Source organism: Dama dama, chromosome 5 (assembly GCF_033118175.1).
Source record: "Dama dama isolate Ldn47 chromosome 5, ASM3311817v1, whole genome shotgun sequence".
Taxonomy (NCBI): domain Eukaryota; kingdom Metazoa; phylum Chordata; class Mammalia; order Artiodactyla; family Cervidae; genus Dama; species Dama dama.
The window spans coordinates 95,120,619-95,135,804 of NC_083685.1; the positions used below are offsets into that span (position 1 = coordinate 95,120,619).

At 44.9% G+C, this 15,186-nt stretch overlaps 1 protein-coding gene across 1 annotated transcript; it reads right to left on the minus strand.

The window, feature by feature from the left end:
• Positions 1-709: 709 nt before the first annotated feature.
• Positions 710-14,963, minus strand: TEKT1 (tektin 1). Its single transcript, XM_061141023.1, has 7 exons — positions 14,774-14,963; positions 13,043-13,208; positions 10,599-10,727; positions 9,897-10,040; positions 7,378-7,600; positions 1,681-1,877; positions 710-917 (listed from the first exon to the last, which is right to left on the minus strand). The coding sequence occupies exons 1-7, from the start codon at positions 14,961-14,963 to the stop codon at positions 710-712; spliced, it is 1,257 nt and encodes a 418-aa protein (XP_060997006.1).
• Between the last annotated feature and the right edge of the window lie 223 nt (positions 14,964-15,186).

The window sequence follows — 15,186 nt, forward strand, 5'->3', positions numbered from 1 at the left end:
ATTCCACTAGAGGTTCCCAGGTCGTAGCCTGTCAGCTGATCTGTTTCAGCTGAGCTCCGGCTTAGTTGCCCCTCAGCATGTGGGACTCTTAGTTCCTTGACCAGGGATTGAACCCTTGTCTCCTGCATTGGAAGGCAGATTCTTAACCACTGAACCACCTGGAGGAAGGTGGGGGCGGGAGGAAGAGGCCCAGAGAGATGCCCACAGGTGTCAGTAAGTCTTAAGGGGACTCCTCACCCAGGGCCGCGCCACTCCCCTCTCCTCTCAGTTCCGTATGACCTGAACATGCATCCCGTGGACCAACCAGGGACCTCAGTCAGCAATCACCGTCTCATTTCCCAGGGAAAAGGAATCTTGAGAATCAGGAGAAATATTCACCTTCTCCTGAGTAAGATGGGCATGGTCTGAACAGGGGAGCCAGCCCAGCTCCTGAATTGAAATAAATCTGAATTAAGATGCCTCGGACCCTTCCCCCAGGCCTGAAGTCCTGTGATGGTATAAGAAGAGCCTAAGTCACAGAATTTAACCCTTGAACAACCACGGCACCGCCACCCGCAGCAGAAGCAGATCTCAGGCCCTGAGCAGGCCTGGAACCCAGCCGAGAGTTTCGGGTGGGCTGCGTGGAAGTTCTGCCGACCTTGAAGGAGAGTTCTGTGCTCCTGTTTCAGGACATGGTTTAATGAGAAACGGCATAATGAGAATCCTCCGTTCAGCAGACAGCCTCGGGATGGGCGCCCCCTGCCCACTCCCCATGGTCATCCCCGTCCCGAGGCGGGATGGACTTTCTCATGGGCATACACAGCACCTCGTCGATGTAGATGGTGTTCTCCTTGATCTGGATCTCCTCCTGCAGGGCCAGCTGCCTGCGATTCAGGCCTTTCAGCTCTACTTGAGCTTGGGCTAGTGTTTCCTTCAATCTAGGAGAAGAGGGAGAATGTGAGGGAACAATGTATGGCTCCATGTCACTGCTTCAGGTGCTGGACTCAAACTGATGTGTCTTCTTCCTCTCTCCTCTTTAAGACAGAAATTTCCAATCGGTGGCCCTGGACCAGATTCACAAGGCAGACAAACCTGTGAACTTCCGACATTTAAAACTAGAATTTACCTAAACATCTGGATTTGGACTTTAGAAAAACGTCAACATTGGGTCCGTGCCTTGCATGGCAGCAGTTGGTTGGAGTAGGTTCCTCTAGAAAGGAACCCCTAAACATGATAGATGCAAAGGGCAAAGGTCCTTATGCCCAGCTGGCTTCACCCGTGATGACACTGCCTAGCCCTGCTCACAGTCCAGGTTGTTTTTTCAGTGTCTTCCTTGCTATGCGTGGGCTCTAGAGTGAGAGGGCTTGTAGGCTCTAGAATGCTCAGGCTCAGCAGTTGCACTGCGTGGGCTTAGCTGCCCTGTAGCATGTGGGATCTCAGCTCCCCGAGTAGGGATCAAACCCTTGTCCCCTGCATTGGAAGGCAGATTCTTAGCCATTGGACCACCAGGGAAGTCCCCACAGTCCAGGTTTAAATGGAGCCCCAGCAGCCCTTTGCCTGAGTGGTTAAGCCGCTTCAGTCGTGTCTGACTCTCTGCGACCCTATGGACTGTAGTCTGTTAGGCTCCTCTGTCCATGGGATTCTCCGGGCAAGAATACTGGAGTGGGCTGCCGTGCCCTCCTCTCGGAGCTCTTTGCTTACCTTGCGACATTGTGGGTGATCTCACCGACCTCCTTGATCAGCCTGTACTGTGCCACATCTCGACACAGCTCCACGTTAGGCCGGTGTGTCCTGCTCTCCAGGCGGGTGTGAGCCAACTTGGCAGGCCCTTCTTGGTCGAGGATGGCTTTTTCAAGAACCACAATGTTTTTCTCCTGGGAGGCAATCTCTTCCATGACCTTACAAAAAGGGTTAGAGCAGGTGAGGCCCAGCTGTGTTCCTTAAAACTCGACAGCAGACACTCTTAGCGGCTTAGGAAGAGGGGACCCCAGATTATCTACCCACGCAGGCCACCTGAATCGGTCTAATCTCTTTTCCCTAGAGCAGTGACTGCTGGTGGGTAAGGTAACTCACCCAACCTTAGAATCTCAAGGATGGAATGGACACGGATGGCCATTGTTGCCTCATCTCCTTCTCAAACATGTGGATTTCCTGGGGAAGGCCCCCAGCAAAGGCTGGAGGCTGCCCATGTGCCTTGGTGTGTGCACGCTAAGTCGCTTCAGTTGTGTCTGACTCTCTGCAACCCTATGAACTACAGCCCGCCAGGCTCCTCTGTCCATGGGAATCTCCAGGCAAGAATACTGAAGTGGGTTGCTGTATCCTCTGCCAGGGGATCTTCCCAACCCAGAGACTGAACCTGTGTCTCTTACACATCCTGTACTTTTGTACCATGAAAGCTGCCTCTGCCTGTTTCTTTACCAATCCACCCACTTAGGACCAGTTCTGCCTGCTGCAGGAGTGAGCAGTTTGATCTGAGTTTTGTTAGTTTCTTTGATGGTGGCTTTGTGCCAACAAAAGATGCCTTCAAGGTACTTGAAGATTAATATTAAATATTAATATTAATATTTAATACTTGAAGATAATGACAAGATTAATATTTAACTAGTTTAAGATTTTATTTCTTCCTTTTTTTTTCTTTCTTAACTTTGCATTATGGGAATTTCTAAACATACATGAAAATAGATAGTAAACCGAACCTCACGGACTCATCATCATTTTAAACGATGATCATTCACTGATATATGGCTGCTTTTGAACTATAGCAGCAGAGTTAAGAAGTTGCAACAGACAGTGTACATTATGTTCTCATTGTTTTGCGCTTCTGTCCAGACTGTGAATCCCAAAGACATGGTAATAACTTGACAGCTTTCCAAATGCTACATATATCACCATACTGCGGCATCTTATTTTATTTTTTATTGTCAGTGCATGCCCATCATGTTAAGACAAGAAAAGTGGGCTTTGTGGGTTGTACTTGTAAGGCAGAGCGAAGTGTAGGTTTTGTCCATCTATTAGAGAGCAAAGCACTGTGTTTCTTATGCAAGGACATTACAACTGTACTGAAAGAATACACTAAACATCGACGGAACCAGACTAAGCATTCACCACAATATTCTCAACACACAGGAGAGCAGTGATCAGAAAAACTGGAAATTTGAAACAGTATCTCATCACTGCAGAATTCCTTCACAAAACGGAAAATGAGGCTTCCATCAAAATAAGATTCGAAGCGGCTCATGTGTTAGCCAAGTAAGGAAAGCCATTCACTTGAGGGTGAGCTAATTAAATCACGTTTGATTGCAGCAGCCGAGAAAGAGTGTCCGGGGAATATAAATTATTTTTAAGACTGTTAGTCTGCAAGGATAGTTGCTCGAAGAGTTACGGACACAAGGAACAACATCTATAGTTAATTAAAAGCACACAAAGCACATGGATTTGGATGGTTTTCTTCCGCTCTTCGTGAGTTGGCAGGTGTTCTGATCCTGTTCAATGTTGTTTATTGAAGGAGTCAACGTTGAGTTTGAAGTAACTAAAGAATTAGCCTCTATGAATGACTGCATGAAATAATTATAGGTGAGGATATTTTCAAAAAGTTAAGAAAACAAGAACTCAGTACAACCTGAAGTGAAATCTATTAAGTGTTAGAGCTGATGATGATGTGGATATATGTTGAGCACAAAAAGGCTTAGCTGAGCATACTTACAGAGCTCGTGGAAATGTGTTTTAAGGACTGTGGCTGGTTATTCATTAGAAAGTGCTTTGCAGAAGAGATGTGGATCTATCATGTGTTATCGAACCATTAACGTCAACAGTGAACAATGAAGTTCACTTGGACTAGCTTCCATGGACTTGACTGTCTTCATTTCTGTGAATTTTTGTCAGAAATAGAAGTTGGTTATCCTCACTTGTCATGCTACTCAGCAGTAAAATGGTTTAGCAGTGGTGAAATGTTCTTGTGGTTTATTTTAGCTTGGGGCCAAGATTAAAATTTTTCTGAACAAGAACAACCTCTGTTATCAAACATGGAGTGGCTTGAGAAGTTCATTTTTGCTGCACATTTAAAAATATTTCTAAATGAGTCAAGCTAAAATCGCAAGGCAAGACAGCCCTTTCCTACACTGGCTGCGATAAAGTCATTTCGACGACTGACATGATTTGCGTCACAAGTAGAATCAAGTTGCTTTATTTGCTCCTTGTGCTGCCAAAAGTTAAAACATGAATTAAGACCTCCATTCCCCTACACCTTTGCCAAAGAAACATTTTTCCAAGTTCTGGAAATTTTTTTTTTTTGGACGTCAAAGCAAGTGCAAAGGAAATTTCCATACTTCAAAATCCACTTAAATGTGCAATTAAGAGCTTCTAACTACTCTTCGACTGGGAGTGATTAATCTGATATGTAATGAAGTACTAAAAGGCAAATAATGTACCAGGAGAACAATTTAACAGGATTCTATAAAGGTCTTCCAAGCAGTGAGCGTGTTCAATTAAAATCACATGCTCATAGGTGGCTATGTCTACTTGGCAGTGCCTATCCGAATGAATGGATGCTTTCAAAGATGAAATATACAAAAATCTCATTAGAGGTCAGCATTAACAGGTGAACCTCTGCAATAGTTTTGGTAGAAAATACTAACTTTGAACCCCAACAAAGTAAATTGTTTTCTTCCCCCCAAAAGAATCAATCCCCTTTTTCTCACCAGATCTATAAAAACAACACCTAGTTATAATTATTTATACTTTTAATTTTGGCCAATAAAGAATTTGTGGAAATTTGTTTTCTTATTATATTAATATCTATGTAATATCCTTGATCTTGCGTCTTGGCCGACAGAAACAAAAATATTTACCCTCTGACCCTTTATAGAAAAATGTTGCTGACTCATTAAGGTAACTGAAGCCCTGGGTTAGATTAAACATTTCTTGTACTAAATTCTAAGTACAGCAGGAGTTAAAATACGTTTCGTTCAATACGGAAATAATCGTGTCACTGAAATCAAAACGGGGGCCACCCTACGCTTTAATTTGAAGGTCGTCTCCTCAGTTTGTCAAGTTTCTTCATGACCACGGAGGTTTCTGATCAGACGATAAGCAGGTGGAGACTTCTCTCATAGAGCTGGTCCCTATCTCCAGATGGGGTCAGGGAACCTCACCTGATTTGTTTTAGTCCATCATTCTGGCCTGCCCAGACCATTTTTTAAAAAGCTAGTTATTACTTTTCATTTTTATTTCATTTTCATTGGACTGTGCCGGATCTTAGTTGCGGCATGCGGGGTCTTTAGTTGTGGCACATGAACTCTTAATTGAGGCAGCATCTAGTTCATTGACCAGGGATGGAACCCGGGCCCTCTGCATTGGGAATGCAGAGTCTTAGCCACTGGACCACCAGGGAAGTCCCAGGTGCTCACTTTAGATGTGGCTTCCAAGGCCTCAGCCCCACAGCCCCCAGCTCCTGCAAGGATCTCCTCTGGTAGGACGGGGCTTCTCACAGGCCTCTGCAAAGACTGGTCTCTTGCCTTTTTTATTACAGCGGATCCTTCCAACCTCTGCCTTCCTATCTCAGATCCATCTTTTGAGGCCTGGACTAAGTTCTTACTACACCAGGAAGCCTCTTGACTATATTTGGCTATGTTTATCATTGTTACTATTATGGTTGTTGTTGTTACCATTATTAGTAGCAGCAGCCAATTAAAAAAAAAAAAACATTTATTTTTATTTAGTTTGCTGCACCAGGTCTTAGTTGTTGCATGTGGGATCTGGTGTCCCTGACCAGGGATTGAACCTGCATTCCCTACTTTGGGAGCACAGAGTCTTAGCCACTGGACCACCACAGAAGTCCCAGCAGTGTAAAGAACCTGCCTGCCAGTGCAGGTGACATTAGAGATGCGGGTTCGATCCTTGGGTCTGGAAGACCCCCAGAAGAGGGCATGGCAACCCACTCCAGTATTCTTGCCTGGAGAATCCCATGGACAGGGGAGCCTGGTAGGCTACAGTCCATGGGGTTGCAAAGAGTCGGACATGACTGAGCAACTTACACATGCACGCGCGCACACACACACACACACGCGCGTGCACGCGCATGCAATTTCAGAGTCATAAAGAATGTCTAAGAGCATACAGTGCATCTCCGTGCTCCACAAAGGAGGAGCTCAGGCCTGAAGCAGGGAGACAGCCTGTTCTTTGCAGCAATAAGTGACAAAGGAGACCCAGAACAGTGCCAAGGCCTCCTCAGTCCTCCAACGTCCAAAGCCTGCTGCCGAGATGGAGAGAGGTGAATGATATTTACTCCTTAGCACCCAGGAATACTAGACCACCTGCCCTGCCTCTTGAGAAATCTGTATGCAGGTCAGGAAGCACAGTTAGAACTGGACATGGAACAACAGACTGGTTCCAAATAGGAAAAGGAGTATGTCAAGGCTGTATATTGTCACCCTGCTTATTTAACTTCTATGCAGAGTACATCATGAGAAATGCTGGGCTGGAGGAAGCACAAGCTGGAATCAAGATTGCCAGGAGAAATATCAATAACCTCAGATATGCAGATGACACCACCCTTATGGCAGAAAGCAAAGAAGAACTAAAGAGCCTCTTGATGAAAGTAAAAGAGAGTGAAAAAGTTGGCTTAAAGCTCAACATTCAGAAAACTAAGATCGTGGCATCCAGTCCCATCACTTCATGGCAAATAGATGGGGAAACAGTGGAAACAGTGGCTGACTATTTTTCTGGGCTCCAAAATCACTGCAGATGGTGATTGCAGCCATGAAATTAAAAGACGCTTACTCCTTGGAAGGAAAGTTATGACCAACCTAGAGAGCATATTAAAAAGCAGAGATATTACTTTGTCAACAAAGGTCTGTCTAGTCAAGGCTATGGTTTTTCCTGTGGTCATGTATGGATGTGAGAGTTGGACTGTAAAGAAAGTTGAGCACAGAAGAACTGATGCTTTTGAACTGTGGTGTTGGAGAAGACTCTTGAGAGTCCCTTGGACTGCAAGGAGATCCAACTGGTCCATCCTAAAGGAGATCAGTCCTGAGTGTTCATTGGAAAGACTGATGTTGAAGCTGAAACTCCAATACTTTGGCCACCTGATGCGAAGAGCTGACTCATTTGAAAAGACCCTGATGCTGGGAAAGATTGAGGGCAGGAGGAAAAGGGGATGACAAATGAGGAGATAGTTGGATGGCATTACCGACTCAATGGACATGGGCTTGAGTGGACTCCTGGAGTTGTTGATGGACAGGGAGGACTGGTGTGCTGCAGTTCATGGGGTCGCAAAGGGTCGGACACGACTGAGCGACTGAACTGAACTGAACGCAGGATCACAAGCCCTAAAGGCCATTCTAGGTTTCCAGAGTGAAACCTTCTGAACGAGTTCATCCATAGTCCCTCCAGGAAGCTCACCTTGTCCAGATGAAGAGCCAGTTTGTCCCTGGCGTCCTTGGTCTCCTTCAGCCCATTCTTGAAGGCGGTGTCCACCACATCACACTGCCTGCGCAGGTCATTGGCGGTCTGGGACAGGATTCGGTCCACCAAGGCCTTCAGCGTCAGGGAGTTGTTCCTCTGCTTGTCAGCCTTTTCCACGTTGGTGTTGGAGAAGTCTAGCCAGTCTTCCAGACTCACGGAGCTGAAACGGGACCCATGCACTCATTCATAGCATATCTGGACTTGGCGTGGGGGTGTGGGGAGGAGGACAAGGGACTGGAAACCAGTGGGAAGTTAGGCCTCTCTCCACCACTGGAAGCACCTAGAACATTTCCCATCTCTAGACAGAGTGAATACTGGTCTGTCAGTGGCAATAGCTGCCACTCTAGGGAAATCTACTTACTCTCTGCCAGGCACTGGGCTGGCACTTTACAGACACTCTCTCATTTAATCCTCATGCTGGCCTAGTGAGATGGCTTTCATGCCCCCATTTGAAAGATGTGGAAAACAGAGGCTCATAAAGATGGAGTAACCTGGTCAACATCACACAGGTAGGGACAATGTAAGTATCAAAATAAATTATAGTAGTCACAAGTTATAATGTGAGTATGTGTTCAGTTGCTAAATTGTGTCTAACTCTTTGTGACCCCGTGGACTGTAGCCTGCCAGGCTCCTCAGTCCATGTGGTTTTTTCCCAGGCAAGAATACCGGAGTGGCTTGCCATTTCCTTCTCCAGGGCACCTTCCCAGACCAGGGATCAAACCCATTATCCTGCATTGGTAGGCAGATTCTTTACCACTGAGCTACCTGGGAAGCCCACAGATTCTAATACACTGAAAAAAATAGGATAATCATGAGTGTATACTGAAATGCTATAAATAAAAGAATTGCTAGTTTGACAAGGAACTGCTTTATATAGCACTGAGGAGTCTCAAAATAATGTTGATTGGCAGATTCAACATTATGGAATGTTGTATATTTTGTCATATACTACATATAGTATATGACAAAATATACAACATTCAAAATATAAGTATATGATGCTATTTAATAAATGCAGAAGCAGGCAGAACAAACCTATTAGAAGCCGGGAATGTGGTTCTTTTTGGGGGAGGGAAGAGGGGGCATTGCTTAAGAGGGGGCGGGGTGGAGGTTTTGATGTTGGTGGTAACGATTTATTTCTTGGCCTGGTTGGTGGTTACGTGGAGACTGTTTGCCACCTGGGATGGTCCCTGATGACCCCCTATGTCTCCTGGTGTTCACACCTTTGCACAGAGCCTTCCCCTTGAGTTGTGTGATGAACTCATTGACTCATTTCTCACGAATAGACGTGATGAGAGGTCATGTCTGAGATGAGGTTGAAAGAAGGGAGACTATGGCTTCTCTCTTGGATGCCTTTTCTCTTTCACTTCCTCTTAGATCAGCTGCCTTGTCGAGCCTTCAGATGAGACCGCAGTCCCAGCTGACAGGTTGACTACAACCTGAAGAGAGGTAAGCCAGAGGCACCCAGCTGAGTGATGCCTGGGCTCCTGACCCACAGAAGCTGGGAGATAACACATTTGTTGTTTTACAGCTGCTAAGTTTGGGGGTAACTTGGTAACAGCAAAAGATAACTAAAATGATGATAATTCATTAAACCATTGATTATTATTTGTGCAATTTTCTTTCTTTTCTGTTTTGTTTGTTTGTTTGTTTGGCTTGTGGGATCTTAGTTCCCAAAAGAGAGGTTGAACCTGGGTCCTGGTAGTGAAAGCACTGCCCTAATCACTGGACCAGGAAATTCTTATGCAGTTTTCTGTATGTATGATTTACTTTAAAAAAGGAATTCCTGTGCAGTTTTCTGTATGTATATTTTACTTTAAAAAGAATGTTTTAAAAATTAGAATGAGTTAGGTCTGTGATGTAATATTACTTGAAAAATGTAAATCAGATGTTATAGAAAAGGTAAAGAGTATAATCTCATTTTTGTAACAAAACGATTTGTGTATGTGAGTGTATATGTATGTTTTGTATGAACATACAGGAAACACTGGCTATCTCAGGGAAACTATTAACTTGCTCTTTATACGTTTTCAAATTCTTCTACTTGTTAAAAATGCAAATAGGTAAATGAATAAATTTGAGAGGTTTTAAGATTTTATTTCAGGGACTTCCCTGGTAGTCCAGTGATTAAGACTCCATGTTTCCACTGCAGGGGGCACAAGTTCCAACCCTGGTCGGGGAACTAAAATCCTGCACCCCACAAAGTACAGCCAAAAAAAATTTTTTTAACATCAGACTTTCTTAAAGTGGGGCCTAGCCTGGAGGACTGAGGCACCCTTGGGCCCTGTAGGGTAGTCACTGCTCAGCGCCTGCCTTTGCCTGAAACCTGCCTCTTCCCAGCTCCCAGCCTAAGATCAGGATGATATCCTAGGTCCTGCTGGCCCCTCCAAGAAGCACTGGGACATCACACAGTGGGGAGAAGGACAGTGTGGCCAGGCCAGCAGGGACTCACTCACTTTGGTTCAACCCTCACAACGTTCTCAGAATACTTGATGTTTGGTGAGTTGTTGTTGAGTGAGAAGCAGATATCATCAATGGTTATGGCTGTAAACTTGTCCCTCAAATCCTTTTCAAGATTGTACTTGGCAGAGCGGTTCAGCCTGAAGGGAGAAGGTAAATTGGGTTTCTTCCTCTGGAATGCCCAAGTGGCACCTATGTCAGGTTCTTGGGAGACCCTGGAAAATGAAGCTAGTCTAGTGCAACATGGCAGCACTTCCTCCCACCCTCTCATCCACTCAACACACACACACACACACACACACACACACACACACACGCGCGCGCGCGCGCGCACCATTAATGCCTGGTGACCAATTAACGTATCCAGGCCTGGACTTTGAAATCCTCCTTTCAACTGTGACCTTTTCTGACGTCACTGTGGCATCCTGTTTGTGAGAGGTGAGCCTGGGCAGGAAATGGCTCCAGGGTCCTCCAGTTTCTAATTGGGATGAAATTCTGCAGCATCCCAGCCCATTACCAGAAAGCGACTGTCAGGCATGAGAGGTGGTCCAGGTCTCATTCTGAGTGTTCCCTGGCCACCTTGGGGGCATGGAGAGTGCTTGTAGGATATTAAACTCCATTCTTCCTGTTCCAGGGAGCATGGTCTTGCTGGGCACAGCTTTTCCTAGATACGCCGAGTGGAGATGCAGGGGCAGTACCTGATTTGCTCGGATGTCTCCTCCAGGGTGCGGGTCAGGAGGGTTATTACTCCCCGGATGATCTCATGTTCCTTGATCAGCTCCTGTTCCACCTCATCATGGACCAGGTCAATGCCAACCCGCTTCTCCCTGGCCAGGAGAAAAATGGATGGTCATCCCATGCGCGGAGGGAGACAACTCAAAACTTGCTGACTTTTAAAACTATCAAGACAACTGCACCCAATCCATCTGGATGATATGACAGGGGATGTACATTGAAAGTGAAAGTGTCACTTAGACTTGTCTAACTGTTTGTGACCCCATAGACTGTAGCCCACCAGACTCCTCTGTTCATGGGATTTCCCAGGTAAGCATATTGGAACGGATAGCCATTCCCTTCTCCAGGGGAACCTACCCAACTCAGGGATTGAACCTGGTTTCCTGCATTGCAGGCAGATTCTTTACCATCTGAGCCACTGGGATATACATTAGTTGGTGTCTGTTTGACTTCAAAATATCCAAAACACAAAGAAGAAAAATGAATCAGTGATTGGTCACTTGGTCTGAAAAGTGCCCGCTGGACATTTTTGCCTCAATTTTGCCATCAATTCAGAAGGCTTTTCCTGCTTACTTATTTATTGGAAAGACTGTCTTTTGACTTAGAATGTTAAAGACATATGTTTTCTTCCTTGAGCCCAGCCTTGTTTTTTAACAAGGGTTGAATTGAAAAAGATGCTTTATAATAATAGTAATAATAATAATGTCAAAATCAATAATACTCCACCACTGAGCACTTACCACGAGACACGCACTGTACTGAGCTTTTCATGTGAAAATTCATTCTCATATAACCTTTCAATTACAGGTGAGGAAACTGAGTTTCAGAGAGGTTACAGATCCTGTGTCACAGAATTGGGCATTACACATGCTTTTAACCACTTCCTCCCAAAATTGATCAGTCACTATCTGATAGTTTGTTCTTTTCCACCTGCCTGATAGTGCTTACGAGGAAGGCTCCATCACTCACCAGCTGTGTGGGCTCAGGCACATTGTATAATTTATCTGTTCCTTGGTTTCTTCTTCTGTGAAATGGGTATAACTATCAGTACTTCCTAGGGTTGTGGCAAGGAGCCAAAAAGAGATATGAAAGCAGGCAGCATGGGACCTGGCACCGGGTCCCTTAGCAACATCCCCTTAGCAACATCTACATCCTAATCACCCTTAGGTGTGGACTTGAGCCAACTGGATGTTGGCTTCTTTGATCACCTGCTACTTTCCTTTGCTTTACTAGCTCTCTAAATCTGGCTGAGTTGCTGCCTGGTTGCTGCAGAGGGTCCTGGTGAGGCTCACTGAGGCAACAGGAGTTTCTGAGGAGGAGGAACAGAGTGGACAGTGTCACAGTGCAAGCAGCTCAACACCCCAAGTGCATCCCACTGTTGGGGATGAGATGCAGAACTGGATGGAGAGCTCACTGGGGGCCCAACCATGATGAGCCTTGTTTTTGAAGCTAAGAAGTTTGAACTTGACCTTGACGGTGTTAGGGCATAGGGTGGTAATGAAGGGATTTTAAAGCTGGGGAGTGACCTGGAAAGATCTGCATTGGGGAAAGTTCACATAATAGCCAGTGTAGACGATGCACTCGATTGGAGGGGGCTATGCTGGCAGCAACAAGACTTGTCAGGGTGCTCCAGAAGATTTATGGGGATCAGGTCTGTGAATCAGAATCACCCCAAAGCAGAGAGGAGCATCCTGCTCATAGTACTTACATGAGGGAAATTATAGTAAAAAGGTACATTAGCACAGTGTTCTCTGGATTATGAAGTGCTTCCATGTGGTCTGTGTATGGGAGCAGGCAGGCTTGTCCTCTAGCAATTGTATCTGCTTTGTCTGCCCAAAATAAAAACCACCATTTCCCAGTTTCTATTGGTGTGGCCATGTGGCTAAGCTCTGGTCAATGAGACACAAGTAGAAATGGTGAATGCGAAACCCTAATTCTTCCTACTTGTTGGAATGTAGATATAATGGCTGGCACTCTAGTTGCCAACTTGAATCACGAGGTAACCTTGGGAGTGAAAACCAAACACAGAGAGCAACAAGATAGTGGAGCAACAAGATTAAAAAGGCCTGGAAGCCTGACACTGTGGCATACTATGCCAACCCTGAACTAGCTCCAGATTCCTTAAATGTGAGAGGAAATAGTTCAATGTTATTTTGCCCCTTTCTGATTATCCACAGCCAAACCTAGTCCTAACTTATATTGAAGTTAGTTAAGAGCAGAGTTTAGACATGAACCAAGTCCAGGGCTCCTTCTGCTGCCCAGCACCATGAGTATGCTGAGATAATTCCAGGCTCTAAAAGAACACATGCTTATTTGTTTCATTCTAACCCACCACCAAGCACAGTCGGTTTTTATTATTCAGCATCTCATTTCCCAAAAGATTCATTAGAGGAACCATCCCTCCTACCTGTATTCCAAGCATTTCTCTGTGATGCGCAAGGGCTCTTTAAAGCTCTCCAGGGCTTTCTCCAGCCTGGTCTGATAGAGGAGTAGGTCTTCAGTCGCATACACCAGCTGCTCAAGTTTGTCATCTAACTCCTTCTTCCAGAACCTGACTTCCTCAAGTCTCTGTTCTGAAGCACATAGAGAAGTCACTCCAGGATGAATCTATTCCCAGTGCAGTCAACTCTGAGATCAGAAACTTGAAGACTATTGTGAAACTCCCGAGATACTTTCTTTCCTTCTCAGAATGGTGCTATTTGGGGTATCTATACATCTTTGTGTTTATTAGAATGGAAGGAAGGAAGAAAGGCAGGGAAGGAGGAAGGAAGGAAAAAGAACATATGTCTTCTTATATTCAACATCAAAGTAATGCAAAGATCATTCTACACTCATTGACTCCAATTCCTCCAGGCGCCCTGTTTGAAATAATTTTTAATTTTGTCAAAGACACAAAAGTATATTGTTTGAAAAGTCCCTGGGTGCCACTTTGAAATTGTGTTTGTAGGAATGGGATTGTCAAGAGAGCATTACTCTTTCTTTAAGATTTAGCTTAGGACTTCCCTGCTGGTCCAGCGGTAAAGAATCTGCCTGCCAATGCAGGGGACACGAGTTCAATCCCTGGTCTGGGAAGATCCCATATGCTTTGGAGCAACTAAGCCCATGTGCCACAACTACTGAGCCTGCACTCCAGAGCCCGGGCTCCACAACAAGAGAAGCCATCACAATGAGAAGTCTGCACATCACAACAAAGAGTTGCCCCCACTCACCACAGATAGAGAAAGCTGGAGCACAGCAATGAAGACCCAGCACAGCCAAAAATAAAAATTAATCAATATTAAAAAAAAGACTCAGCACAAATATTCTAGGATGTCTTTTCCAACTCTCCAGTGTCTACTCCACCTCCACTTCTGTGCCCCTTCCCACAGCACCTATCTAGTTATATTCTGACTAACAATTTTTGTTTCTTTCTGCTCCTCAATCTGAGAGCCCCTTAAAAACAGAGGCTCTGATATCCCTGTGATATCCACAGTGCTTAGTCCATGGATGCTCTTAGATGCTCAACAGATATATATCATATCAATAAAAGAATGACTGATGGATGACTGCAAATCAGACTGGGTTACCATGTCTCTTATTGTTGTTAAGTCAATCAGTAGGGTCTGACTCTTTGCGACCCCATGGACTGCAGCACGCCAGGCTCCCCTGTCCTTCACCATCTCCTGGAGCTTGCTCAAACTCATGTCCATTGAGTCGGTGATGCCATCCAACCATCTCATCCTCTGTCATACCCTTCTCCTCCTGCCTTCAATCTTTCCCAGCATCAGGGTCTTTTCTAATGAGTCAGCTCTTCTCATCAGCTGGCCAAAATACTAGAGCTTCAGCTTCAGCATCGGTCCTTCCAGTGAATATTCATGGTTAATTTCTTTAGGGATTGACTGGTTTGATCTCCTTGCAGTCCAAGGGACTCTCAAGAAGTTGCACAGTCCAAGAGACTCTCTCTTTCTTCTCCAACACTACAGTTCAAAAGCATCAAAAGCATGTCTCTTAGGGCAATGAACTTAAAAGAAAGAACCTGGAGAATACATGTTTCTCTCTAATATTTCAAGATAATACACTGCCACTCCTGAATAAGAAATGCCTGACAATACAGTATCATTCAAACATGTTTACAAACAGAGCAAGTGTGTTATCTTACCTAGTTTCTTATTCACGTCGCTTTGAGATTTTCTTGTGGTCTTTTCAATTTCATCCACAAGTCTCCGGCTTTCTGCTACCAGGCGTTCAGACCGGGACCTTTGGGCTTCGGCTCTGTGGTACTGGTTTTTGTTGGCAATTTGCCACTCTGCGCGCAAGAACTTGGGTGGCTGTTGTAGTAGCTTGGCCATTTGAAGTTTCCAACGTCCTGCTCAAAAGCAGATTTTTTTTTTAGATTCACTGAAAGCAAGTGGTCTTGTTTTTAAAGTCAGTTCTTATTAAAGTGTGACATTCGTACTAAAGAGTGCACACACCATAATCTGCACACAAAATGAAAAACTCAGTATATCCAGCACCCAAATCAAGAAATAAACATTACCAGCACCTCATGCCTCTTTCTGGTCACTATTCTTC

Excerpts from the sequence above, each read along its gene's own strand:
- TEKT1 (XM_061141023.1), bottom strand. The coding sequence starts at position 14,963 with ATGGCCAAGCTACTACAACAGCCACCCAAGTTCTTGCGCGCAGAGTGG. Across the intron at positions 10,041-10,598 it reads GAGACATCCGAGCAAATCAG|GCTGAACCGCTCTGCCAAGT; the intron begins GTACTGCCCCTG and ends TTCTCCCTTCAG. Across the intron at positions 918-1,680 it reads ATCACCCACAATGTCGCAAG|ATTGAAGGAAACACTAGCCC; the intron begins GTAAGCAAAGAG and ends CTCTTCTCCTAG.